The following is a 25776-nucleotide window of genomic DNA, read 5'->3' as shown; positions in this document are numbered from 1 at the left end:
CACACTTAGAGCTGTGTTGGCTTTGGCTGCGCATGATGATCTGGACTTGATTCAGATGGATGTGAAGACTGCTTTTCTTCACGGTGATCTCCATGAGGAGATATATATGCAGCAGCCAGAGGGTTATGCAGTAAGTGGAAAGGAGAAGCTTGTATGCAAGCTGAAAAAGAGTCTTTATGGGCTCAAACAGGCACCAAGAGAATGGTATCATAAATTTGATACATTCATGAAATCTCAGAAATTCAAGAGAAGTGACATAGATCACTGCTTGTACACCAAGAAAGCTTTGGATGGCAGTCTCTTGATTCTCATTTTGTATGTTGATGATATGTTGATTGCTGGGAAATCTCGTAAAGAGATGGATGCTTTGAAGAAGAGGCTGCATGAAATCTTTGATATGAAGGATTTGGGTGATGCAAATCACATTTTGGGTATGCGGATACTTCGGGACAGAAATCAGCATGTGTTGTTTTTGTCTCAGAAGGAATACATTGGCAAAGTCTTGCAGAGGTTCAATATGGATGGGGGGAAGAAGACTAGTACTCCTTTGCCTCCATATGTGAAACTCAGTGCTATGGACAGCCCACAGTCGGATAGTGACAGGGCTGATATGGCCAAGATTCCGTATGCTTCAGCTTGTGGCAGTCTCATGTATGCCATGGTTGCTACTAGGCCGGACATTGCATTTGCAGTGGGAGTGGTTTCTAGATACATGGCCAACCCTGGCAAGAAGCATTGGGAAGCAGTGAAAGGTGTCATGAGATACTTGAAGGGCACACAGGATATGTGCATTTGCTTTGGCAAACAGGATGCATTAGTGCATGGTTACACGGATTCGGATTATGCCGGTCATCCAGATAACCGGAAGTCTACTACCGGTTATGTGTTTACATTCACAGGAGGTGCTGTGTCATGGATATCCAGGATGCAGAAGTGCACAGCCTTATCTACTACAGAGGCCGAGTATATTGCAGCCACAGAGGCTTGCAAGGAGGCATTATGGCTATCTCGGTTAGTGGTTGATTTGGGTTATACAGGGGATATTCCATTGTTGCATTGTGACAGTCAGAGTGCCATCCAGTTGGCAAAGAACCCTGTTTTTCATGCAAAGACGAAGCATGTGGATGTGAAGTATCACTTCATCAGAGAGGTGATAGAGAACAAGCAAATTCAGCTTGTTAAGATTCACACGGATGACAACCCGGCTGATCTGTTGACGAAGAGTTTGCCTCCGGAGCGGTTTGCTCATTGCAGACACTTGATGGGCATTGGATGAGGCCATTTTCAGCCTTGATATGGCCTTGTATATTATCATGTACATGCTGATTTTTCTTTTCCTTTACTTAAGGGCACTTTGCCTTTAAGTGGGAGGTTGTTGGGGGTAAAGGCGTTATGCCCACCCTTATAGTGTGTACAAGCCCATAAGTTATAGTACATAGTACACTTAGTACTTTTAATGTACTAAGTGCACTATGTGTACTAGTGCAATATACATGTGTGATAGGGGAGTCACACACTCACTTGGTGAGTTGACTTATCCCCACAACTCTCTCTCTCTCTCTCTCCCTTGCTTCTCTGTGTATGTCTCCCACATGAACTCTTAACCTAACCCTAATTCTGTTTTCTCCCCATCAGTTTTCACTCTCTTTAGTGGATTTTTGGACAGCGGTGCCACACAACACACAACTTATCGCAAGGACTGTCGCAGAACAGTTGCCATTGGAGTTAACTCTACCGTCTCCATTCTTGGTGAAGGGACAATGTGTTGGATCACCAACACATTTTATGTCACTTTTTTTCCTAATGTTATTAGGGATTTTTCATATTTTTCAGCTATTTTATAGCTTAGTTTTAGGCTTTTTTTAAGGCATTTAACCACTGGTCCAAACTAGTAGCTTTTTTGCCACAGCCAACTGGCTCTACGGATATTGAGGAATCGAATCCGATTTCTAATGGGGCAAGTGTAGGTGCGATTATTCACTTCACGGGCGTACAAGCATGGACATTGTTCATTCATAATTCAATTCAATACATTTCAGATCTTGGCTGTCTACTTTCTCTTGTGTGATCTGTAACTCGGGGCGGGTGCCCGGGGGACTAGGGCCTTTTACACACTTGTTGATACCATCAATGCATGTTAAAACACTTAAAACATGGCCACAGCCTTAACACATATCCATCATCACTTTGCATAAAACATAAAGCTGGACAAAACATCCACAAATGCTGATAATGGAGCTTGCACGTGTGACACCGCATAGGGCCGGAATGGGCCGACCCCCCCCCTTGGAGTATTTTATTACCCAAGGAGAATAATATCATGTACAAGCTTTGAGGGCCTTACTCTCCCCACGGGAGATGCCGGATTATCCCTATACAAATGCCATAACACAGCCCAACACAAGGCTACCAAGCCGGAACATAGGCTGTAGAAATGTCAAGCCAACAATATAATCCATATACCTCCGTGTGGGTACTGATTCTTCCCCAAAAACCACGGGTCTTCATGCAATAGAGCTGGTACAGCAAGTACAACTCTCCATTCAGCCGGTACAGCAAGTACAATGGTTGGTACAGCAAGTACAGTGGTTGGTACAGCTGGTACGGTGGTTGGTATAGTAGGTACAACAAGTACAAATGTTGGTACAGTAGGTACAATGACTAGTACATCAGGTGCAGTGGTTGGTACAATCGGTACGGTGGTTGGTACAGCAGGTACAGAGGCTGGTACAGCCGGTACGGTGGCTGGTAATAAATGATTAAATTCCCTTGCCTTCAGTATTTCTTCGTGATGGAAGCCTCCAAAACAGTCCCCAACAGTCGGTATTCTTCATGGGCAGCCTTCAAGAGAGAGAGAAAGAGAGTAGCCATCATTAGGGCAGCCTTCAACGGTGGCAGAGGCTAGTGTGCAGCAAGAGAGCCTCCATTAATGAAGAGAGGGGGCTCCAATTTACAGATTTGGGCCTCCCATGAGCTAAAATGGCAAGAGAAGGCTACGATGACAAGTGGAGAGCCACACAATAGCTGAAGTGACAAGTGTGAGGCCACTTGTCTCACTTTGATCCACTTTCTAACAAATGTTAGGCCACTTGTCTCACTTTGGTCCACCTCCTTGCCACATGTCCCAATCTAAGAGATGGGTCCTTCCATAAACTTTATCTCTAAAAATATCCCAACTGGTAGACATTCTGTCATAGGCACTTTGCCAACTCTTGGTATCTGCTCAATTCTAGATGTAATGCGCGAACAGAATTTCCATCGGAGTTGGGCCAAAAATAGCAACTCTCCTAAATTTTAGGAGTGTGGTCCTTTGTATTCTTGGATAATCCCCCATTTCCAAAGCTTGTACTTTCCAAATATTTAAACATCCTGGAGTCCACTAGACCCCTTTAGACTGGGAAATGTCCAGGCTGGTGACATCATGAAGAGAGAGGGCTCCAATTTATAGATTTGGGCCTCCCATGAGCTAAAATGGCAAGAGAAGGCTACGATGACAAGTGGAGAGCCACACAATAGCTGAAGTGACAAGTGTGAGGCCACTCGTCTCACTTTGATCCACTTTCTAACAAATGTCAGGCCACTTGTCTCACTTTGGTTCACCTCCTTGCCACATGTCCCAATCTAAGAGATGGGTCCTTCCATAAACTTTATCTCTAAAAATATCCCAACTGGTAGACATTCTGTCGTAGGCACTTTGCCAACTCCTGGTATCTGTTCAACGCGAACAGAATTTCCATCGGAGTCGGGCCAAAAATAGCAACTCTCCTAAATTTTAGGAGTGTGGTCCTTTGTATTCTAGGATAATCCCCCATTCCCAAAGCTTGTACTTTCCAAATATTTAAACATCTTGGAGTCCACCAGACCCCTTTTAGACTGGGAAATGTCCAGGCTGGTGACATCAGATCTCTACTTGCTTCTGCTTCATATTCACATATTCTCACATGGTATCACATCTCTTGTGCTTCCACAGTTCAGCAAAAAGAGTTTTCAGCTTGCGTTTTTCTAGCATTGATTCAGGGCTGTTTTTTGCCTTCTGGACAGCACTTCTTTGCTGTGTTTTTTCTCCTACAGCAGTACCTTGCTGCATTTTCCTCTGTATTAGTGTTTTTTTTTTCGTTTTCCTCTATATCGAGGTTTTTATGTGTTTTTTTTTCCAGTCCTCTCTCCTTGCAGCTTAACGTAATTTGCATTTTGTATTTTGTTCCTACCTCAGACTAGTGGTAGCACCATGCACTTGCTCCATTAGCCTCTCCCTCCCTTACTTCATCGTGCATTGGGTCGGCTCCCATCCTCACCTGTGTGCCTTGATCTCTGGTAGGAGTACAGTTCTACATCTTTCTTTCACCTCACGTAGAGTCTAGGCAACCCCCCTTGCAGCCTTTCCGTTGTACATTCAAGAGGAGGATTCCATGGCTTCTACATTTACTGCTATCTCTTCATCCATTCCTCAACTTCCCAAGGAATCCATCTTAGATGGAACCAATTATCTTGATTGGGCACTACATATGAAGCCCCTCCCGATGCAGCTTCTTCTCAGGTTGAGATTGATGCTTGGGCTGACAAAGATGCAAGGGCTCACACCTTTATCTTCTTCAACATAAAACCCTCTATTGCTTGTCAATTTGATGACAATGATGAGCAGAAGGATTGTGGGATACCATGGAGAGGAGCTATCACCGTGAGAACTCTGCTCAGAAGGTAGCCTTGGAGAATCAGCTCTCCAACCTAAAGATTGCCGATACTGGTAACATCATGGATTCTTTTACGGAGTTCATAACCATTTAGGAGCAAAGCTACCGACGAGGACTTTGTCAATCGGCTCCTCACCAAATTGCCCGAGACTTTCTATGCTTTTTGTGATATTATATCACTTCTTTCTTCTACTCTTGATCTACATATCATTGTTGGCATGCTTTAGGATAGGGCCATGAGAAAGAAGACCAGCCAGGGTACTTCCGAGACCCTTCTTTAGGCTAAGGGCAAACGCAAATGGGAGTCCAAGGTTTCCATGAGCAACAAAGGTGACCACAAACTTGCCAACAATCTTGCTCAGAAGGAGCTTACTTGTCATTATCGTGGTCTCAAAGGTCACATTTAGCCTGATTGTCGCAAGAAGAGAGGTGGTGGTTCTGCTAATAAACTTCCCAAGCAAACCTCTTCATCCACCAACCAAACTAAAAAATCCTCTTCCACCAAGGGGACTGTCTTCATTGGTATTGAGGAGCTTTCCTCTAACTCTCCTTCCACCTCACATCTTGTGGATTGGTTGGTTGATAGTGGGTGTACTACTCACACGACTTGTCACCATTTGGCCACCCAATTGGTCCACCCGTGCTTTCTTATCATGCATGTACATTGGACTAGTGTCCATGGCAGTTGTATATGTTGGGGATTGATGCCACTCATGTGATACTGTGGAATTGGCTTTCCGTTGGGACTTGTGCCTCTGTGGACATGCTCGAAAATGCTTGGTGGATTGGTGTTCCATTGGGTCTGGTACCTTGTGTACTTACCTGGAGCACGTCTATTTTGGTATAGTCTCATGAACGGGGATTGTCCATACCAATGCTGCATTGCATAGCATACTTATGTGCTTGCTTGCAATTGAAATTGTATGCTGATTTCATGCTTGCTTGACCAATGTGTAGTTTCGGGTAAGGGGACGCCCGCCCGTGATCCGTGCGTGTGAAACTGTCTGTTGACATGGTGTCATGGCCCTGTGAAAATGGAGCAGGACAAGTGTGGGCATGGTGGTTGCAGGGTCAGAATATTTTATGATTCACATGGGGGGTGCCCGGACAGTGTTTAAAGATGTGTGGACAACCCTAGGTGTGAAGGGGGAACATTAAAACATTAACTTTTAATGTTTATAAAAGTTGCCCCTAGGCCTTAGTGGCCCTAGGGAACTTATTAAGTTGGGGCCCTAGGGATTAACTTGGGAAGGAGAGTTTCTCTCTCTTCTCTCTCTCTCTCTTCCCTTTTGGGAGTCGTGGAGCAAAAGCATGTATTCTATGCGTGGAGAAGCTGAAGGAAGGGGAGGCGGCTGCTGAAGATCAGAACTGTTGCTGTTTTTCTGAGAGAACCAGCCGTACAGCACTGTACGGCCAGAGCAGGACTCTCTCTCTCTCTCTTTCTCTCTTCTGCTGCTGGCGGCGCACAAAGCTGTAGCTGTTTGGGGCTGCGCAGAAGGCCTGTGCAGGCTGCACAGTTTGCTTTTCAGCAAGTACACTTGGTACGGCTGCCGTACAGTGTACGGGCAGCAAGGTACAGACGGTACAGTTGCTGCAGAAGTGTTTACAGGTGCTGGACAGACCTGTACATGCTGTTTCAGACAGGTACAGAAGTGGACAGCAGGTTGTTTTTTTGCAAGTACAACGCCTGGCACGCATCCCGAGGCGGTACAATCAAGTACAGTGCTGATTTTCAGATCTGTACTTTCAAGGACAGCATAGGAGTGAGCATCAGGAGGAAAATACAGGCAAGTGCAAGCACATGTGTGAAGCAGGATTGTGGGTTCAAGTGCCTGCAGGCACAGATTGGTGCTGTTGCTTCCTCCAGAGTTGTTTCACGAGCTGAACTTGGTAAGCCTTGACTCTGTTCATCCATCTCTCTTTCTATTGCTTGATGTCTGCTACAGGTATGTGTTATCTGGCTCCTTGTGAGAGGAGGAGTATAGCAGATTGACAAGGGATTAAGACAGGGATTGAACAGCACATGTATGTTGAGCTGAGAAGATGTATCATGCTTATGAGTTATGCCAGATGTATGCCCATGGCTGGCCTGCTTTGTGAACTTGGCTGATCAGAGGGAGGCACAGTGTGTTGCTTGATGACATAGATCTGTGTGCATGGATCCTCTGTGCTGAGAAGGATTTGTGGGCAGTCAGATTGGACTACAGGTGTAAACTCTTGGCTGGTTTTTGTTTTGTACTCAGCCATACATATTATTTTAATGGAATAAAGAAATACCGCAAGGGGCGCCAAGCTTTGGGGCCAACAGGTGTCGTTGTGTATTCAGATTTGGGCACTCTAGCTCCAATCTGTGTTTGGTTTTTCATCTAGACTACAAGTGGACGTGTGTTAGCTCTTACCGCACTCTGGTTTTCTATCAGAGGCCGGTTTCAAGGTTCCGTCCCCGGGACCCATCATCAACTTTCTGAAGGGGGTGAGCTCGTGGTTGTTTTGGAGAAAGCCATCGCTGAAAATTCAGCAACCATGTCTGATACAGAGGAAGAGTACTTCTATCAAGAAGAAGAAGAGCAAGAGTCTTCTCCTGAAAGAGATGTATCTGAGGATATTTTTGCAGGAGAACAGGCTGCAGATGTTGAGCCTTATGAGGATGTAACACAGCCAGAAGATGTGCATAGTAAAGAGGATGATGATGCTCGGTTCAAAGATCGCTTGGCTAGTGTTATGGATACTTTTATGCAGCTCACACAGAGTGAGAGATTTGCTGAATTTTTGAGATCTCGCTCAGAGCCCCGCACAGAGCCCCAGAAAAAGAAGAAGAAGGTTCGTTCGAAGAATCTTTCTCATGGTCATAGTGGTACCACTCCACAGGATCCATCTCCTGCACAGTTTCCGAACATGCAGCATGCTTTTGGTGCAAACCCACAGAGTTCCTTCTATGGACAGCCACCTATTCCTCAGCAGAACATGCATCCAGGGTACTTTGGTGGTGGCTCAGTGTTTCAATCCATGACTGGGGGTTATCCTCAGGGAGGCATGGGTATGTATGGGCCTTTTGGAGCCAATTTTCAGCCTGGCATGCAAGGGAATATGTATGGTGGTATGCAGTCCGGTATGCAAGGAAATGTGTTTGGAAGCATGCAACCTGGGATGCAAGGCAATATGTTTGGTGGCATGCAGCCAGGTATGCAGCATGGAATGTATGGAAACATGGCTGGGATGTATGGTATGCCTGGTGTTGGAATGGGAAATGTTGACCCAATGATGGGTATGAATGTTGGGGGCAGCAATCTTACGAAACCACTTCCATATGATAATCTAACGCCTATGGGAAAGGCGAAGGATTACAAGGAAGGGGGAGCTGCAGTGAAGTTTGACACTTTCAGTGGGGCCAAGGATAAATTGAAGGCACTTACCTTTTTACAGCAGTTTGATGCTGCTTTTTCTGGTGGAAATTACACAGAGTCCTCGAAGGTGAGGAAAGCTGCCACTTTTCTCAAGGGCAATGCTTTGCAGTGGTGGTCTACTCTTCTTTTGCAGGGCATAGCACCCACCACATGGGTCCAATTCAAACAGGTTTTCTCTTCCGTATGGCTCACATCTACATTTGAGGTGGATGTTATGACAGCATGGCACAAGCTGGATGCTTCAAAGTGTGATAGTTTGGAAGACTATAACAAGAAGTTTTGGGAAGCTCTACTCCCAGTGACTTCTTATCGTGCCGTGCCATTATCTGAGCAGGTAGAGAAGTATTGTTGTGGGCTGCCCAAGGAGGTACGCGATTACTGTATAAAGACAAGAGTAACGAACATGTCACAGATGATTGAAAATGCTATGACAGCCAATGCGTTACTCACAGGTGGTTCATCTGGATTTAAAGGCAGTAAGAAATTGGGCAAGAAAGCTGAAAAATTTGGGCATGCTTCTCGTGATGCTAAAGGGTCTACAGAGACAAAGTATAAGAAGTTGCCAATGCCCAAAAGGACTTCTGAGGAAAGACAGGCTTTGAGAGATGCTCAAAAGTGTTTTTACTGTACTGAAGAGGGGCATATGTCATTCAATTGTCCCAAGAGAACGTCCAAGAAGGATCCTGACAATAAAGGAGAGCCCAAGCCAAAGAAACCAAAGCCTTCTGCAGGCTTAGTTCCTGATCTTGTGGGGGAGCAGCTAAGTGGTGAAGCTACAGAGTTGTGCAGGGCATGGGGCAAAGTGAGAGATCAGAATGCTTTGATCTTCTTTGACACAGGTGCTAGAGCCAACTTCATTTCACCAGATTTGGCTGGCCGATTGGGGATTCGCGCAGAGGAGATGGGGCCGTTACATGAGGCAAATATGGCTTGTCCAGGGTATGCAGAACCTGTTACTCCTATCATTGGGAAGCTTCGGCTTCATTTGCAGGGTTATGTGGACAGCGAAGAGTTCTTCATCATGCCTTTGGATGGCTGTGATGTTTTGTTGGGGATGCCATGGTGCCACAGGGTACATGCGGTGGTGGATACTTACAATAGGAGAATTACTTTGACTCATAGAGGGAAAGAGCATGTATTGGATGTAAAACTCAAAGGGGAATCTGTTCCTATTGTATCCGCTTCGGCGATTTCATCGGTAATGAAAAAGCATCTTTCTGCGTACTTGATTTATGTAAAGGATGCACAGGATGATGAGTCTAAGTCTAATTTGTCAATGTTAGATAAAGACAGGGCTGATTTCTTAAGTGAGTTTCAAGACTGTTTTTCCGAGTCATTGCCAGGAGAATTACCTCCTGAGAGGCCAGAAGATCATGCCATAGATCTGATTCCTGGTAGTACTCCACCGAATAGACCGCCGTATCGTGTTAGTGCAGCCCAACAGGAAGAGATTATGAGTCAGGTACAGGAGCTATTGAATAAGGGGTTGATACAGCCTAGCTCATCACCCTTTTGCTCACCTGTGCTCTTAGTGCAGAAGAAGGATGGTTCTTGGCGCATGTGTATAGATTACAGGGCGCTGAATAAGAATACCATCAAGAATCGATTCCCCATACCGAGGATCGATGACATCTTGGACCGCTTACAGGGCTCCACAGTTTTTAGTCGTATTGACTTGAAAAGCGGGTATCATCAGATACGCATTAGACCCGAGGATGTGCATAAAACAGCATTCCGAACCACATTTGGGTTGTATGAGTTCTTGGTTATGCCCTTTGGTTTGACGAATGCGCCTGCCACATTTAACCGAATGATGGACAGGATTTTCCGACCTCATAGAGAGTTTGTGGGCACATTCTTTGATGATATGATTGTGCATTCACAAACTGAGGAAGAGCATAGAAGGCATTTGGCCATTGTGTTTGCAGAACTCAGAAACCATAGGTTGGTGGTTAATGGCAAGAAGAGTGAGTTTTTCTTGCAGGACATACATTTCTTGGGGCATATTGTGTCTGGTCATGGAGTCCGTATGGATCCAGCAAAGGTGGAAGCAATACTTAATTGGCCAGCTTTGAGGACCGTGCATGATGTACGCAGCTTTCTAGGATTGTGTTCCTATTACAGGCGTTACATACGGCACTTTGCTGAAATTGCTTCGCCTCTTCATGCTTTGACGAAGAAAGCAACTCCGTTTAGATGGGCTGATCGGGAAATTACAGCATTCAAAAAGCTCAAAGAAAAGCTTACTTCGGACCCAGTATTGGTGTTACCGGACCTCCGAAAGGCTTTTGTTGTCCAGTGTGATGCATGTGGAAGTAGCATTGGTGCAGTTCTCATGCAAGAGGGACATGTGATAGCCTATGAGAGTAGAGTTTTGCAAGATGCTGAGAAGCATTTACAGGTGTATGAGAAAGAGATGTTGGCTGTAATTCACGCTCTTTCTACATGGAAACACTACTTGCTTGGGGCTGATTTCACTGTGCAGACAGATCATCAGACCTTGCGTTACTTCCTTACGCAGACTAAGCTTTCAGAGAAGCATATGCGTTGGGCAAACTTTTTGTCAATGTTTCACTTCCAGATTGTGCATGTGGAAGGCAAAAAGAATGTAGTGGCAGATGCTTTGTCACGCAAGCCACAGGTCTCTGCAGTTTCACTTGCTTATCATCATGAGCTTGATGAAATGAAAGAGCAGTATGCCCATGATGAGGATTTTGAAAGGTTGTATGATCAGATGTCTGAGGGTCAGCGGCATGAGCATTACACTCTCAGAGATGGGTTTTTATTGATGCATGGCAGACTGTGTGTTACCAGGCCATTGCGACTCAAGGTTATGATTGAAAGTCATGCTCCACCGTATGCAGGTCATAGAGGTATTGACGCCACGGTCAAAGCAGTGGAGACTTTCTTTTATTGGCCAACCTTGAGAAGAGATGTTGATGCCTTTGTGAGGCAATGCATCGTATGTCAGAAGGTAAAGTTTGACCGTCAGAAGACACCAGGGTTATTACAGCCTTTACCTATTCCGGATAGACCTTGGGAGAGCATTGCCATGGATTTTGTATTTGATCTTCCACGAACACAAACGGGAAATGATGGCATCTGGACTATCATATGCAGGTTCAGTAAGCAGGCTCATTTCATTCCCGTGAGGAAGACAATTAAAGTGGATCATATGGTGAAGTTGTTCATGGCGAACATCTTCAAGTATCATGGCTTGCCTACGTCTATCATTAGTGACCGTGATCCACGGATGACGAGTTTGTTTTGGAGAGGGTTGTTTGACAACATGGGTACAACTCTCAAGTTTTCATCGTCATTTCATCCACAGACAGATGGTCAGTCAGAAGAGGCTAACTCTACAGTGTTGGATCTTCTAAAGTGTTATGTGTCAGAGCACAAGCAACAATGGGAAAAGTATCTTCCTTTGGTGGAGTTTGCATATAACAACACTGTACATAGCTCGACAGGCAAGGCGCCTTTTGAGATTGTAGAAGGAGGGAAGAAGATACCACCCATTTTGCATACAAAGGATAAGATTTTTGAAGCTGATCAGTATGTGGAGAGCTTGGATGAAGCTTATCGGAGAGTTAAGTTGGCCCTCCAGAAAACTCAGCAGAAGCAAAAGAAAGCCGCAGACCGTCACAGACGTGATTTACAGTTTGCATTGGGTGATTGGGTTCTTTTGCGCTTTGAAAAGGCTAGACTCAAGAAGATGAAGGGTAAAGAGCGCTTATTCCCTAAGTTGAGTATGCGATATTATGGGCCTTTTCAGGTTTTGGAAAAGATTGGTGAGGTAACCTATCGTTTGAAGTTACCAGATCACTGGAGGATTCACAATGCTTTTCACGTGAGTCTTCTTAGACCTTTCCGTGGGGATGTGCCTGAGGATGTATCAGATGAGGCTCAGCCGGAAGTTGAGGAACTTGATGAGGTTCTGATTCCAGAGCAGATACTGGCACATAAAGAAAGGAAGGTACGAGGTAAAGTTTCCCGTCGCTATCTTGTGAAGTTCAAGAACTATTCACCGATGGATGCGAAGTGGATGGAGGAAGGTGACTTAACAGATTCACCTCAGGTTTTGCAGCTTTATCTCGATGCCTTTGAGTTAGAGCCGACTCATATTGTGGCTCATTCAGGTTCAGCAGAGCATGGGTCTGGAGCATTACCTGATGCTCAAGAGGGGGGTAGCACCTCCACTCCCTTGATACAGACAGGCTCAGATGACATCTAGAGGTCGCTTGGTGCAGATTTTATCTCATCCGAAGGTACTGAGGCTGACAGTACATCTGTTTATGGGACTTCTATGATATATGTGTACTAGTCACATGGTATTTTTGTGGATATGTATGGTTCACAGTGGTATACAACTTGGACTATTACTATGCCATTGCTTTGCAGTGAATGATGATACATGTGTGTGGCTCAGAGAGATTGGGACGCTGATCTTGCCATATTGTATATTTCACTTTGGATATTTTGATGCATCACCAGAATGCAATCGAGGACGCTTGCCATCTTTCAAGAGGGGGGTATGTCATGGCCCTGTGAAAATGGAGCAGGACAAGTGTGGGCATGGTGGTTGCAGGGTCAGAATATTTTATGATTCACATGGGGGGTGCCCGGACAGTGTTTAAAGATGTGTGGACAACCCTAGGTGTGAAGGGGGAACATTAAAACATTAACTTTTAATGTTTATAAAAGTTGCCCCTAGGCCTTAGTGGCCCTAGGGAACTTATTAAGTTGGGGCCCTAGGGATTAACTTGGGAAGGAGAGTTTCTCTCTCTTCTCTCTCTCTCTCTTCCCTTTTGGGAGTCGTGGAGCAAAAGCATGTATTCTATGCGTGGAGAAGCTGAAGGAAGGGGAGGCGGCTGCTGAAGATCAGAACTGTTGCTGTTTTTCTGAGAGAACCAGCCGTACAGCACTGTACGGCCAGAGCAGGACTCTCTCTCTCTCTCTTTCTCTCTTCTGCTGCTGGCGGCGCACAAAGCTGTAGCTGTTTGGGGCTGCGCAGAAGGCCTGTGCAGGCTGCACAGTTTGCTTTTCAGCAAGTACACTTGGTACGGCTGCCGTACAGTGTACGGGCAGCAAGGTACAGACGGTACAGTTGCTGCAGAAGTGTTTACAGGTGCTGGACAGACCTGTACATGCTGTTTCAGACAGGTACAGAAGTGGACAGCAGGTTGTTTTTTTTGCAAGTACAACGCCTGGCACGCATCCCGAGGCGGTACAATCAAGTACAGTGCTGATTTTCAGATTTGTACTTTCAAGGACAGCATAGGAGTGAGCATCAGGAGGAAAATACAGGCAAGTGCAAGCACATGTGTGAAGCAGGATTGTGGGTTCAAGTGCCTGCAGGCACAGATTGGTGCTGTTGCTTCCTCCAGAGTTGTTTCACGAGCTGAACTTGGTAAGCCTTGACTCTGTTCATCCATCTCTCTTTCTATTGCTTGATGTCTGCTACAGGTATGTGTTATCTGGCTCCTTGTGAGAGGAGGAGTATAGCAGATTGACAAGGGATTAAGACAGGGATTGAACAGCACATGTATGTTGAGCTGAGAAGATGTATCATGCTTATGAGTTATGCCAGATGTATGCCCATGGCTGGCCTGCTTTGTGAACTTGGCTGATCAGAGGGAGGCACAGTGTGTTGCTTGATGACATAGATCTGTGTGCATGGATCCTCTGTGCTGAGAAGGATTTGTGGGCAGTCAGATTGGACTACAGGTGTAAACTCTTGGCTGGTTTTTGTTTTGTACTCAGCCATACATATTATTTTAATGGAATAAAGAAATACCGCAAGGGGCGCCAAGCTTTGGGGCCAACAGGTGTCGTTGTGTATTCAGATTTGGGCACTCTAGCTCCAATCTGTGTTTGGTTTTTCATCTAGACTACAAGTGGACGTGTGTTAGCTCTTACCGCACTCTGGTTTTCTATCAGAGGCCGGTTTCACATGGTTATGTGGCATGTGACAGGTGATAAGTATTGGTCATAAACCTAGTTAGGAGTTGGCACTAATTTATAAGTGAGTGTGTACACACTTCATTAAGTTTTGGGCGACCAAAACTCACTTATAAATTATGACCAGCCCGGTGTTCACACACTGATGTCCCGAGGTGGACAAACCCAATGTCCACTGCCCAGACCTTATCCCCTTTGTACAAAGGGAGTAACCAGCCATGTGCCCGTTCTAGCTTGCACCACATAGCATCTACATGCCACCTAGAGTGGACAACTCACCACCTCACTCTTCCCTCTCTCTCTAGAAGTAGGTGCCTCCTTCATGAGGCCTCTTGGGCTGTATTTTCTACACTTTCTCCTTCCCAACTCCATATCCAAGCTTGCTAGGGTGTTTCCCAAGCTTCCAAGAGTGTTTCTGGGTGCTATTTACTCTCCTACACACTCCCAATGACTAAAATTCAGCAAAACAACTCTCTTTCTTGTTGTAATTTTTGATCTTTTTGCTGAAAACCCCAATTTCAGCCTTCCTTTATCAAGTTGAACCATAGGGGAAACTTTCCCAGGATTCCTTTCATCCTCTTGAAGACTTTTGTCATGAAGAATTGCGACAAATCGAAGATTTCAACACTCCAAGCACTTCCATCGTGAAGACTTTTGTTGCCATTGACTCTACTTGTAATTGGTAAGCTTTTATGCTTAAATATGGAAGCAAGTAATAGGAGGGAGGAACCGGATTACAAGATCAAATACCCTGTGTAGTGTTATTTTGTCCTACGTGCTCTCTTGTAGATTGTTGCTACCATGTGTTGGTGGAACAATAGAGAGGAGATGGTGGGTACTTGAGGGGGTAGTATGAGTTGCAAGTCTACACCGACAACCACTTTGTTTGCAATACTGTATTCATATGCATTGGTATGGAAATCTGGTCAGAAATGCCCATGACACTATGTACTTGATTCTCCCAAGATCAATATACTTTATTTGAGGGAGAGGCTAGCCGTTCCGGCTCATTGTTGGTCTCTTGTCAATTCAGCAAATTACTTCTTGTATTGAGCATGTTGTTCATTAAATCTTGGTGTATTTAAGTGTATTGATTAGCATTGTGTTCAATCAAGTTACACGACTCTCGACAAGACCATTCTTTATGACATTCGTCTCAACTCTGCGACGGTGTCCACTGGTGATGCTTCCAACTTGGAGGCCCGTCGATCGGAGGGGTTTCATATCATGACATCATCTCAGGAGAACTTGTGCATCTAATTTCAATTATGCATTGATGTCACGCATCTAGAAGGACTTGAAACCTACTCATATTGGGGAGGCGCTTTCCAAATGGACCTGGAAGGAGGCCATGGAAGCGGAGCTTGACTCTATTGAGCGGAATCAGACTTGGGAGCTGGTTCCTAGACCGGCAAAGCGGAAGGTGATTGGTGTCAAATGGGTCTATTAGACCAAGTACAAATCGGATGGGACTCTGGATAAGCACAAGGCCAGGCTTGTGGCCAAAGGCTATTCTCAGAAAGCTGGGGTGGATTTTGATGACACTTTTGCACCGATTGCTTGGATGGCGAGCATACGGATAGTTCTTGCTCTCGTCGCACACTCTCATTGGTCCATCTTGCAGATGCATGTCAAGTTGGCATTCCTCAACGGGGAGCTAAAGGAGGAAGTTTGTGGAACAGCCTCCAAAGGTATGGTCTACAGGTTGAAAAAGGCCTTGTGTGATTTGAAACAAGCCCCTAGGGCTTGGTATGAGAAGATTGATTGTTTCTTTCAATATAAGGGTTTCAAGCGGTTAGTGGCTGATCCAAATATCTACATCTATCTTGAGAAAGAGTTGTATACGCTTATCATTCTTTATGTGGATGACTTGATCATCACAGGTAGCCTCACAATGCACATTGCTCGGATAAAGGCTATCCTCACTAAGGAATTTGAGATGACAGATCTCGGGTTGCTTCACTTCTTTCTTGGATTGGAGATTTTTCAACGCTCAGATGGCATATTCATTTCTTAGCAGTAGTATGTTACAGAGGCTTTCAGGATGACAGATTGTAAGCGCATCACTTCCCCCATGGATCCTGGCATCAAACTCTCCTCTTCTGGATCCGATCCAACAGGCAGATACAATTCTGTATAGGAAACTGGTTGGTTCCTTGATTTGGTTGCTCAACACACGACTTGATTTTGCATTTGTGGTGGGAATCCTGAGTGCTTTCATGTAGGCACCTTTGGATGTTCATTGGCAGGCGACACTTTTCGTGTAGCAGTACTTGAAAGGTACCAAGGATTTTTGTATTTTCTATGGAGAGGGGCCACGTTACGCGGCTAGAGCGACTCCGACTAGGCCTATGGTGGCACTTTCACTGACTGAGGTGGAGTATCGAGCGGCCTGTTCGGTTGTGTCAAATCCCCACGGATCCCCTCGTGATCGATCTTGGTTGAAACTTGAATCCTGCAAACAAACGAACAAACAAACAAGCAAGGGGGTGCAGGCTTGACTCACCTCCCAACCATGACAGCCGTGGGCAAGCCCACAGTCTTTGGGCAAGCCCACAGTCTTGGCTGTCCCCACCGAGCCACGAGCTGAGATAACTAGGATGACGTACCGACCAATCTCCTCCTCGCGACGTCCCATACCGCCACGAAGCTGCCCTCGCGGGCCTCGAGATTGCTGTCGGCCTCGGCTACACAAAGCAGGTGCACGTCTGCACTAGATCCAGGCTCCAAGACCATAGAGCTCTCACAAACTCGCGAGACTCTCTATAATACAATAACTAACCTTGGCCACCCTTTTATAGGCTCTTGGCCGGTCATCGGGCGTCCACACTTGGGCGCCCGCCCGTCCATACTTGGGTGTCCGCCCGTTAGTATTTCCCTAACTCAACTCGTCAATCAGCCTGCCTAGTTTCAATCTTCCCCAATCCTCGAAACTAGTCTTGCATGCGTGTAGCACACGGTAGATACACATTGTGCACATGACATACTCCCCTTCCTCTAAGAGCTCACTCCTGAGCTCACTAAGAGCTCACTCCTGAGCTCACTAAAAAGCCAGGGTAATCTCTCTGAAGAGTAGTCAATGTCTCCCATGTAGCGTCCTCCTCAACACGATCCTTCCACTTGATCTTGTATTCCATGATAAGCGTATTACGCAATCTTCTTTCACGAAATCCAAGAATCTTTTTAGGTTCGTGCGGAACAAATGTCATGTCCTCGACATTTATAATTTCTTGAGGAGAACTAACTGATCTGCTCCACCCAGTACTTCCTTAAGTCTACTGACATGAAATACAGGATGAACTTTCACATGAGAAGGCAAATCCAATTCATATGCAACTGAACCAATCCGTCGTGTAACACGAAATGGTCCACAGTATCTAGGGGATAATTTCGGAGATCTACCTGTCCGTAAAGTCTCGGAATCTTTCGGAACTCGCAAATATACCATCGTTCCTTCAGAGAACTCTCTCGGTGAACGATGTCTATTAGAATAAAACCTGTCTCGGTCTTGAGCACTTCTAATAGATTCCTTTGCAACTTGTAACATTTCCTGCATATCTTGCAAAAAATTACGTGCTGCATCATGCTGAAGTCCTGAGAATCCTACTGTAACAGGTGATCTTGGTTGAAAACCATACATAAGCATGAAAGGACTAAACCCTGTACTCGTATGCTTAGTACTGTTATATGCAAATTCTAACATAGGAAGATAATCCTCCCATGAACTCTGTCTTTTGGATACATATGCCCGAAGCATATCCTCCAAAATGTGATTCACTCTTTCAGTCTGGCCATCAGATTGAGGATGATCAGAGGAACTCAAATTCAAAGTTGTTTCCAACTTCTCAAAAACAAGTTTCCAAAAATCACTCGTAAAATGAGTCCCTATCACTGACCATGTCCCGCGGTAACCCGTACAGTCTAAACAATTGCTCGATAAACTGCCGAGCTAATTGCGTAGCTGTAATAGTCTTCCGGGTCGGTAAAAATCTAGCCATTTTTGTCAAGCGATCTACCACAACCCAAATAGAATCGTGGCCTTGAGGTGTTCTTGGCAATCCGGTAATAAAATCCATGGAAATACATTCCCATTTATTACCTGGGATTTGCAAAGGATGCAACAACCCAGCCTGTCTAAAGCGTTCAGCTTTATTTGCCTGACAAATTTGACACTTGAGAACATAATCTTCTACATACCCTTTCATCTTCGGCCAATAAAAAGTGTGTTTCACTAATGATAGCGTCCTGTAACCTTCTGAACTCGGTCATAGTCAATGCTCAATCCATCTCTAGTGATCTTGTGTCCCAAGTAAATGATGTCGGTCATAAAGAACTCACATTTACTTAACTTAGCATATAGTCGATTCTGTCTTAAAATAGATAAGACAATCGTGAGGTGTCTGACATGATCCTCAAGAGTACGACTATATATCAAAATATCATCCAGGAACACCACCACAAATTTTCCCAAATGTTCACGAAAAAGATCGTTCATCATTTGCTGAAAAGTGGCTTAACCCAAAAGGTAATACGAGAAACTCGTAATGGCCATACCTAGTCCGAAAGGCGGTTCTTTCGACATGCCTTTCATGAATACGTATCTGGTGATAGCCAGTACGTAAATCTATCTTCCTGAAATATTTCGCTCCTGCTAACCGGTCAATCAGGTCATCTGATCTAGGGAGAGGATAACGGTTCTTAATGGTCAGCTTGTTCAATCTCTTGTAATCTATACACATTCTCCAAGTATTGTCCTTCTTTCTCCTAAGCAACACAGGTGCACCCCAAGGTGATTTACTTGGACGGATCTGGCCCATCCTCAAATAATCCTCGAGTTGTTTAGCCAACTCATCTTCCTCGGCTTGGCTCATCCTATAAGGTGGAATACTGACAGGATGAGCACCAGGGATCAAGTCAATACGATGATCTACTGCCCGTTCAGGTGGTAAACCCGATGGCAGTTCCTTAGGAAATACGTCTTGAAACGAATCAAGTATCTTCTGTAATTCTTTGCTTTCAAACACACTTAATTCATTCACATGCAACGAAGGGATGAGAAAAGAAGAAAGTGGAATCAATACACAATGGAAAGCGGTATACAAAGAAGAATCCATTATATTTCCAAAATCAATTGTATTTATAAGAGGTCCCTGAGAGGGATGAATACAATCACCTAAAATACTATACTTGGTGTCCCTATGGTGAAAAGAAAAAATATGACTAGACCAATCTATCTGGACTTCAAGAGTCTTAAACCACTCAATCCCTAATAACAAGTCTACATTTTCCAGATACATAACATAGCATTCCAGAGTATCTTTGTAGTCCTGAATTTGGATTGGAAGTATCTCCACCTTGCGATCCCAAACTTGCCTTCCCGCAGGTAGGCGTACCTCATAGGTATGGTCGCTGAGTGTTGTATCAAGACTCAATTTCTGCACAAGTTTGTAGTTAACAAAAGTTATGCGAACTGCCAGGGTCTAAAAGAATGTGAATCTTATGGCCATTCACTTCTCCATAAACTCGGAGAAGATCATGCAAGCCAAATACCTTAGAATTGAACAGACAATCAGAACAAGTACTAGGGCGAGAAAGTACAGTAATTGACGTACCTGTCAAAGACAACTGGTTAGCTGCCTTTGGCTTGGGTCCTGCGTTTGTCTTGGTACCCTTTTGCTTCGGGCACTCATTACGCATGTGTTCTTTTTCTTCGCAGATAAAACAACGTCCTTCCTTCTTGAGCTTTAAAGTCCTAAGGAGTCGTTTCTTCTTCGTTGGTGTCGAACTTGAATTCTTCGAAGGTTGGTCCGAAGACTTTCCCTCTGTCGTGTTAGCCATAGGTGCGGAGAACTTTCTTTTATGCTTGTTCCCCTGCTCGGTAATGGGTTTCGACTTGGAAGAGACCATCGTATCATCATAGATACGAGCTGAATGAATGGCCTCGTCGAATGTTTTACATTTGTTATTTTTTACCTGTAATCGGTACGAGTCTAGTAAACCAGCTATGAAAAACCTCAAAAGAGTAGTGGGATCCATCTTTGTAGCTTTCATCTGAAAGTCACGAAACTTCTGGAGGTAGACCTCATAAGTGAGGTGCTGCGAGGTCATGGTCAAAGCTGAAAACCGGGCAACAACATCATAGTCATCCTTTTTCTTGAGGAATTCTTTCTTGAAGATATCTTCAAATTGTGCCCAAGTCGTTGGCTTAGGATTGAGTTCCTTCCACCAAAGCAAAGCTTTGCCGGACAGGAAACCTGCTGCTAACTGGATCTTCTTTCCATCATCATATGGATGAAACTGAAAGTGAACTTGCCACTTATGTAGCCAAGTGTCCACGATCTCCTTGGTGCGTTGCTTTTGCTCGCCCCCGAACGGTTCTGGAGTAATATTGGGGCCTAAAGCAGAAGCCAAGGTATCCATACCCGAGAAAGTTGAGAGGGTAGTGGTCAATAGAGCGATGGAGTTCTGCAAAGCTTGCATCTGGGCTGCGATTTGTGCCTGACGTTCCGTCGAAGAAGCTTCGAGAGCTACTTTGAACTCTTGGAAATCTGATTTTGACACAAAATCGTCAAAAAGATCGGCATCAGTACCTTCCGTAGCCGGCAAGCCTGTGCGTTCCACAAGGGGCTCCAACTCTGATTCTTGGGTCGACATTGTGAAGAGGGTACGTGGAGAGAAATTCGATCTTTGCACAACAAAAGTGCGAGCGAACTTGAGAGCTTGAGAGCTTGAAAACTTGAGAACGTGAGAGATGTGTGGCAAGAAGCCCACTTGAGAGGGTTTATAAAGGTTTCCCAAAAGCCAAAAATCTCCAAAAGCTAGGCTTAGCTTTTGCTTTGCTTTTGTGTTTTTTTTGAATAAATAAATAAATAAATAAATATATATATATATTCTATTTTCTTAAAAAAAATAAACACCTTGGAAACCTTGGAGAGGGGTTCTTTTAAAACTTTGAAAAAATTTTTTTTTAAACTTAAAAAAAAACCGAAAGCTAAAAAAAACGAAAGCTTTCCTTGGTCCCCCCCCCCCCCCCCGATTCGCCCGTCGGCGTGTTGGCTGCCGTCGCGGGAGCTGCCTGTGCGATTCATCCTGCCGTCGCGAGTGTTGCTGCTAGCGCCTGTGTGCAGGCTGCGCCTCCCTCGCACAAGACAGGCCACAAGGCCACGTGGCCTGGGTTGGCTACGCAGGCCTGGTCTGGGCGCTGCCTTGTTGGCTACGCAGGCCTGGCCTGGCCTGGCGTAGGTGCTGCCTGGCCGCCTGGCTACGCAAGCCTGGCCGGCCTGGGGTGGCTGCGCAAGCCGCCTGGCTTGGCAGGCTTGGCCACCTGGCTGCCTACAGGCCTATGGTTACGCACCTGCCCGCCTACAACGCACCTGCCCGCCTACAACGCACCTGCCCGCCTGCCACGTCAACAAAACACGGCCAGCAAACCCACTCGCCACGATCCAGCACTTCTCTCGCTCTCTCTCTCTCGTTCAACAGCAACGAAAAGCAAACATGCTTTTTTTTTCTTTTTTCTGTTTTCTCTCATGCGACTGCACAAACAAGACTCCTCTTCCTTGCAAAGCAAGCGACCCTTCTAAACCTACCATCTCCCATCAATATGGGTCTCTTTGATGAAGAAAAATACATACTATTTCTGAAATCTGCAGTATGCACAGAAAAAACAGCAAGCGTTTTAACACATACCGTTCTTCGACCTCTTCTTCTCTACCTACCGACTTGCTCGTTCACGAGGTATGCTCTGATACCACTGTCAAATCCCCACGGATCCCCTCGTGATCGATCTTGGTTCGAAACTCGAATCCTGCAAACAAACGAACAAACAAACAAGCAAGGGGGTGTAGGCCTGACTCACCTCCCAACCATGACAGCCGTGGGCAAGCCCACAGTCTTGGCTATCCCCACCGAGCCACGAGCTGAGCTAACTAGGATGACGTACCGACCAATCTCCTCCTCGCGACGTCCCATACCGCCACGAAGCTGCCCTCGCGGGCCTCGAGATTGCTGTCGGCCTCGGCTGCACAAAGCAGGTGCACGTCTGCACTAGATCCAGGCTCTAAGACCATAGAGCTCTCACAAACTCGCGAGACTCTCTATAATACAATAACTAACCTTGGCCACCCTTTTATAGGCTCTTGGCCGGTCATCGGGCATCCACACTTGGGCGCCCGCCCGTCCATACTTGGGTGCCCGCCCGTTAGTATTTCCCTAACTCAGCTCGTCAATCAGCCTGCCTAGTTCCAAGCTTCCCCAAGCCTTGAAACTAGTCTTGCATGCGTGTAGCACACGGTAGATACACACTGTGCACATGACAGGTTGCTTGTGAGGTGATTTGGCTGCGGCGGCTACTTGAGGAGATCAGTTTTCGGCAGTAGCAGCCTACCCTTATCTCATGTGACAGCCAGATTTGCTTGGCTATTGCTAAGAATCCGCTATTTCGTGTGCAGACCAAGCATATAGAGATCTAGTACTCACTTTGTGCGGGAGCAGAATTTGGAGAGAGACATTATCCTTGAATATTGTACTACCCAGGACAACGTTGTAGACTTATTCACCAAAGGACTATCTCAGTCAGCTATTCGCGTTCGCTATTCGCGTTGGTGGTAGCTCCTTGGGCTTTGGGCCACCCCTAGGATGCGAGAGGGGGTGCTAGCATATGTCATCTCTTGTTGGTTGCTATTCTGGTGTCTAGGGGGGCTCTTTCCATGATCAGGCACCCCCTATCTTCCCATATTTTTTCCTATTTTTATGGGACTTTGATGTGGGTTGCCCACTCTTTTTAATGGCTTTTATGCCTATTTTGAGGTAGTGTAGGAGTCTAGGAGGCAGCCAGCCAGCTCATGTATGTGCTGCCTTCTTCCTCACTTTTCATCATCATTTCTTGATCATTTGGTGAGCACCTTCAGCCCTTTGCCTACAGGCCCACTCCTCGCCTACAGGCTAGTTGTATCCATCTTTTCTTGAGGATTAGTGCATCAGCGTTTTGCTGTTTTCTCTCATCTCTCTCTTGGAGCTTCAGCTTTTTTGTCATTCGTCTACATCTTTCCGCTGTCCTCACACACAATCAGCATAGACAGAATAGAGAGAGAGAGAGAGATGGCTGTGTTCTCAGTATATTCATAAGAGTACAAAAAGTTACAATATCTGCCTCAGGCCTTCCCAAAAGGGGTAAACAAAAGCCTATTCTATGATCTACTCCAGATACTTCTACAATGATTGGGGAAATGCCTTTTATAGACTCTTTGGCTGCTAGTCCATCTTACCGAATGCTGTCGGTAAGGGCTAGTGGACATAAAAACTCATTAAATCCTCCACCGACCTGAGGCATCTGACCAACTCCATTTATGTCCACACTAAGCCTCTTCTTGAGCTTGGCAAATGCCCTAACCCACGAATCCAGGATAATACTGAGTCATGGAAAAACTCAAAAGGAGAAAAAACATGGTGTGACCATATGTATGAAGAACAAGGTAGCCGTGTGTTTAAAAGCCTGTGATGTGGTACAATTGCCATGTGGGGATCAAAAACACGCCTTATCAATTAAGAGAGGGAGTCACTCTGTCAATGCTGTGTTATGGGCTCTCTGTATGCACTGCTTAGAGGCGAGCATCTCTGTGTTGCTAGAGGATCTATAAGATCTGGAGCTGTCGCATGGGAGGACGCTTGGATCTAGTGGGTCTTGAGTGTCGGGTGCACTGAAGCTGGAGTGCTGTGCCTAGTGTAACTCCTGGGAGTCAATCTCGCCTCTGAGAGAGAGAGAGAGAGAGAGAATAGCCCTTAGCCATCCGTGTGTACATCCGTGCTGCGTTCAGGATAAAGGTCTTAAGGTTTTTTTGACTTGTATGGGGATTAAATGTACAGATTTGATCGATATAACGATTCTTGTTGACAGGTGATTGCAGCATTAAAAGCATCGGGAGGTGAGGGAGCAGTGATGCAAACACTAGCAAGGGCTCGAGACATTTATCGAAATCGAATGACGGCAAATGCTGCTGCAGATGAGCTAGCTGCATTATTTGCAGAATGTGCAATCATAGAGGCCGATGCCACTGTTCCACACACTTCTTCAGCACTGCCATTGGAAGAAACTATGGGTCTTGTATCTTGCCCTCTGAACTTTGAGCATGCTGACATGATAAATAGTTCCTCAAATGAAGCAGCACCTATTTTAGCAGAGAGTGGGCGGATGCAAGTGGTACTTGATGCCTCTTCAGATGGAAGTAGTTTTATCTGTTTGCAATGTGGTGGATTGGTCAGCAACCTACGTAAAGATGAGCACATGGCTTATTGGTGCACCCGGTCCCCTATATAGTTTGATGATACTTTTGTGTAAGCCATCGTGGGTCAATTTGTGTGCCTTTCAAGGAGTTTTACAAGGGTTGTCCCACAAAGGCTACAAGAAGAATATGCAATATAAATTTTAAGTGCTTTGGTCATGTAGCTGAATTGTAAGTCACACGAGTATAAGAGTTATTACGGTACAAAAAGCCACTCTTTTAGATAGTCACTTCTAGTGAAGGGTAAGCAAAAACACTGTTAACATGTCTTGTGCGGTACTGCACAGCAGCAGGTTGAATCTGGACACCCGACTTATCATTTGTAACTCTCAACCCAAAAAACAGCGACATTCAAATGTCTATGCAAGCAGCTGTGAGTACAAATAAGCAAGACATCTTATGGTGTCTTCCTTGTGAGTATTTTCATGCTATATATGAGTACTTTCTTGTGATTGGTGTGGTATGGTGCCATCTTTTTTTAACGTAAACCCTGAAGGTTAAGATAGATTTCTTGCTCTTCTTCTGCATATGAAGAGGGCTTCGAGGTTGTGGAGGCAAGGCCATGGAAAATAAGAGTAGTTTTGTACAACAGAAAGTGGGTTGTGATACGGGTGATTGAGGACGTCATGAATGACTCTGAATGTCTTCTTCTTTTCTTCTTCATGTCTTCTCCTTTGTCAGTCCCATTTTCTTCCTCTCTATCTTCAAATAATTGCAATCTGCTGTAGTTGCTCTCCTTTCTTGTCTCCTGCCTTCTCTTCTTTCTCTTCTTCTGTCTTTTGCTTTTTGTCATCTTTTTCTTATTCTCCTTCATTCACGCTAGTCTCATATTTTCTTATATGTTTTGCATTCTTTCTCGTCTTTTGTCGTCTTCTCATTCCCTATTCTCTTTTCGTAATTGTCCATGTGCCTTTGCACATTATTCCCCTTGTAATTGTGCATTCTTCTTTCTCATCTTTTCTTTCTTGTGTTGAGTCTTCTTCATTTTGTACTTTTTTGTCTTTAGTGTTGTCTTTCTGGTCTTCTAGCTGATGTTCATGTTCTTCTTTTTTCATATTATTGTTACTCCATGCTCTTCCGTTCTTTTTGGTTCTTCTTTCTTCTCTATCCCTTACCCCAATTATGACAAGCTATTCTTGCCTTTAGCTTGTGAGTCAATATGCATGGCTTCACTTTGACCTTCATCCTGTTCTGTCTTGTTTGTTCCATGATCAATGCGTGTGATGAGGTGGTGACATTGCCACATAGGTCCCACGTTCACCCTTGATTGGGCAATGGCTTGTACCAAAGTCTCAATGCAAACCTTTGTAAGATGGGCAAAAATTGTGATCGGAGAGTTTACACGACTTTGCTTATTATTTGTCATTGAACATGTGTGTATGAGTTGTCTATGGACTGTATTTTTTGACTTGTAAGTTTTACAAATGGCTAATATTAATC

At 45.1% G+C, this 25776-nt stretch overlaps 1 protein-coding gene across 1 annotated transcript in view; it reads left to right on the top strand.

Moving 5' to 3' along the window:
* Positions 1 to 24789, top strand: part of LOC147634316 (uncharacterized) — a 46954-nt gene extending 22165 nt beyond the window's left edge. Inside the window, exon 2 of the mRNA XM_086805457.1 lies at positions 23952 to 24789. Within this exon, the coding sequence (XP_086661583.1) occupies positions 23952 to 24371 (420 nt within the window). The 3' untranslated portion in view covers positions 24372 to 24789. The remainder of the gene's footprint in view (positions 1 to 23951) is intronic.
* Positions 24790 to 25776: the final 987 nt, after the last annotated feature.

This window comes from Cibotium barometz, chromosome 11 (genome assembly GCF_041138505.1).
Source record: "Cibotium barometz isolate CiBa-2024 chromosome 11, ASM4113850v1, whole genome shotgun sequence".
NCBI classification, from domain to species: Eukaryota; Viridiplantae; Streptophyta; class Polypodiopsida; order Cyatheales; family Cibotiaceae; genus Cibotium; species Cibotium barometz.
The sequence above is the reverse complement of the archived record's forward strand: the minus strand, read 5'-3'. Positions and strand labels throughout refer to the sequence as shown.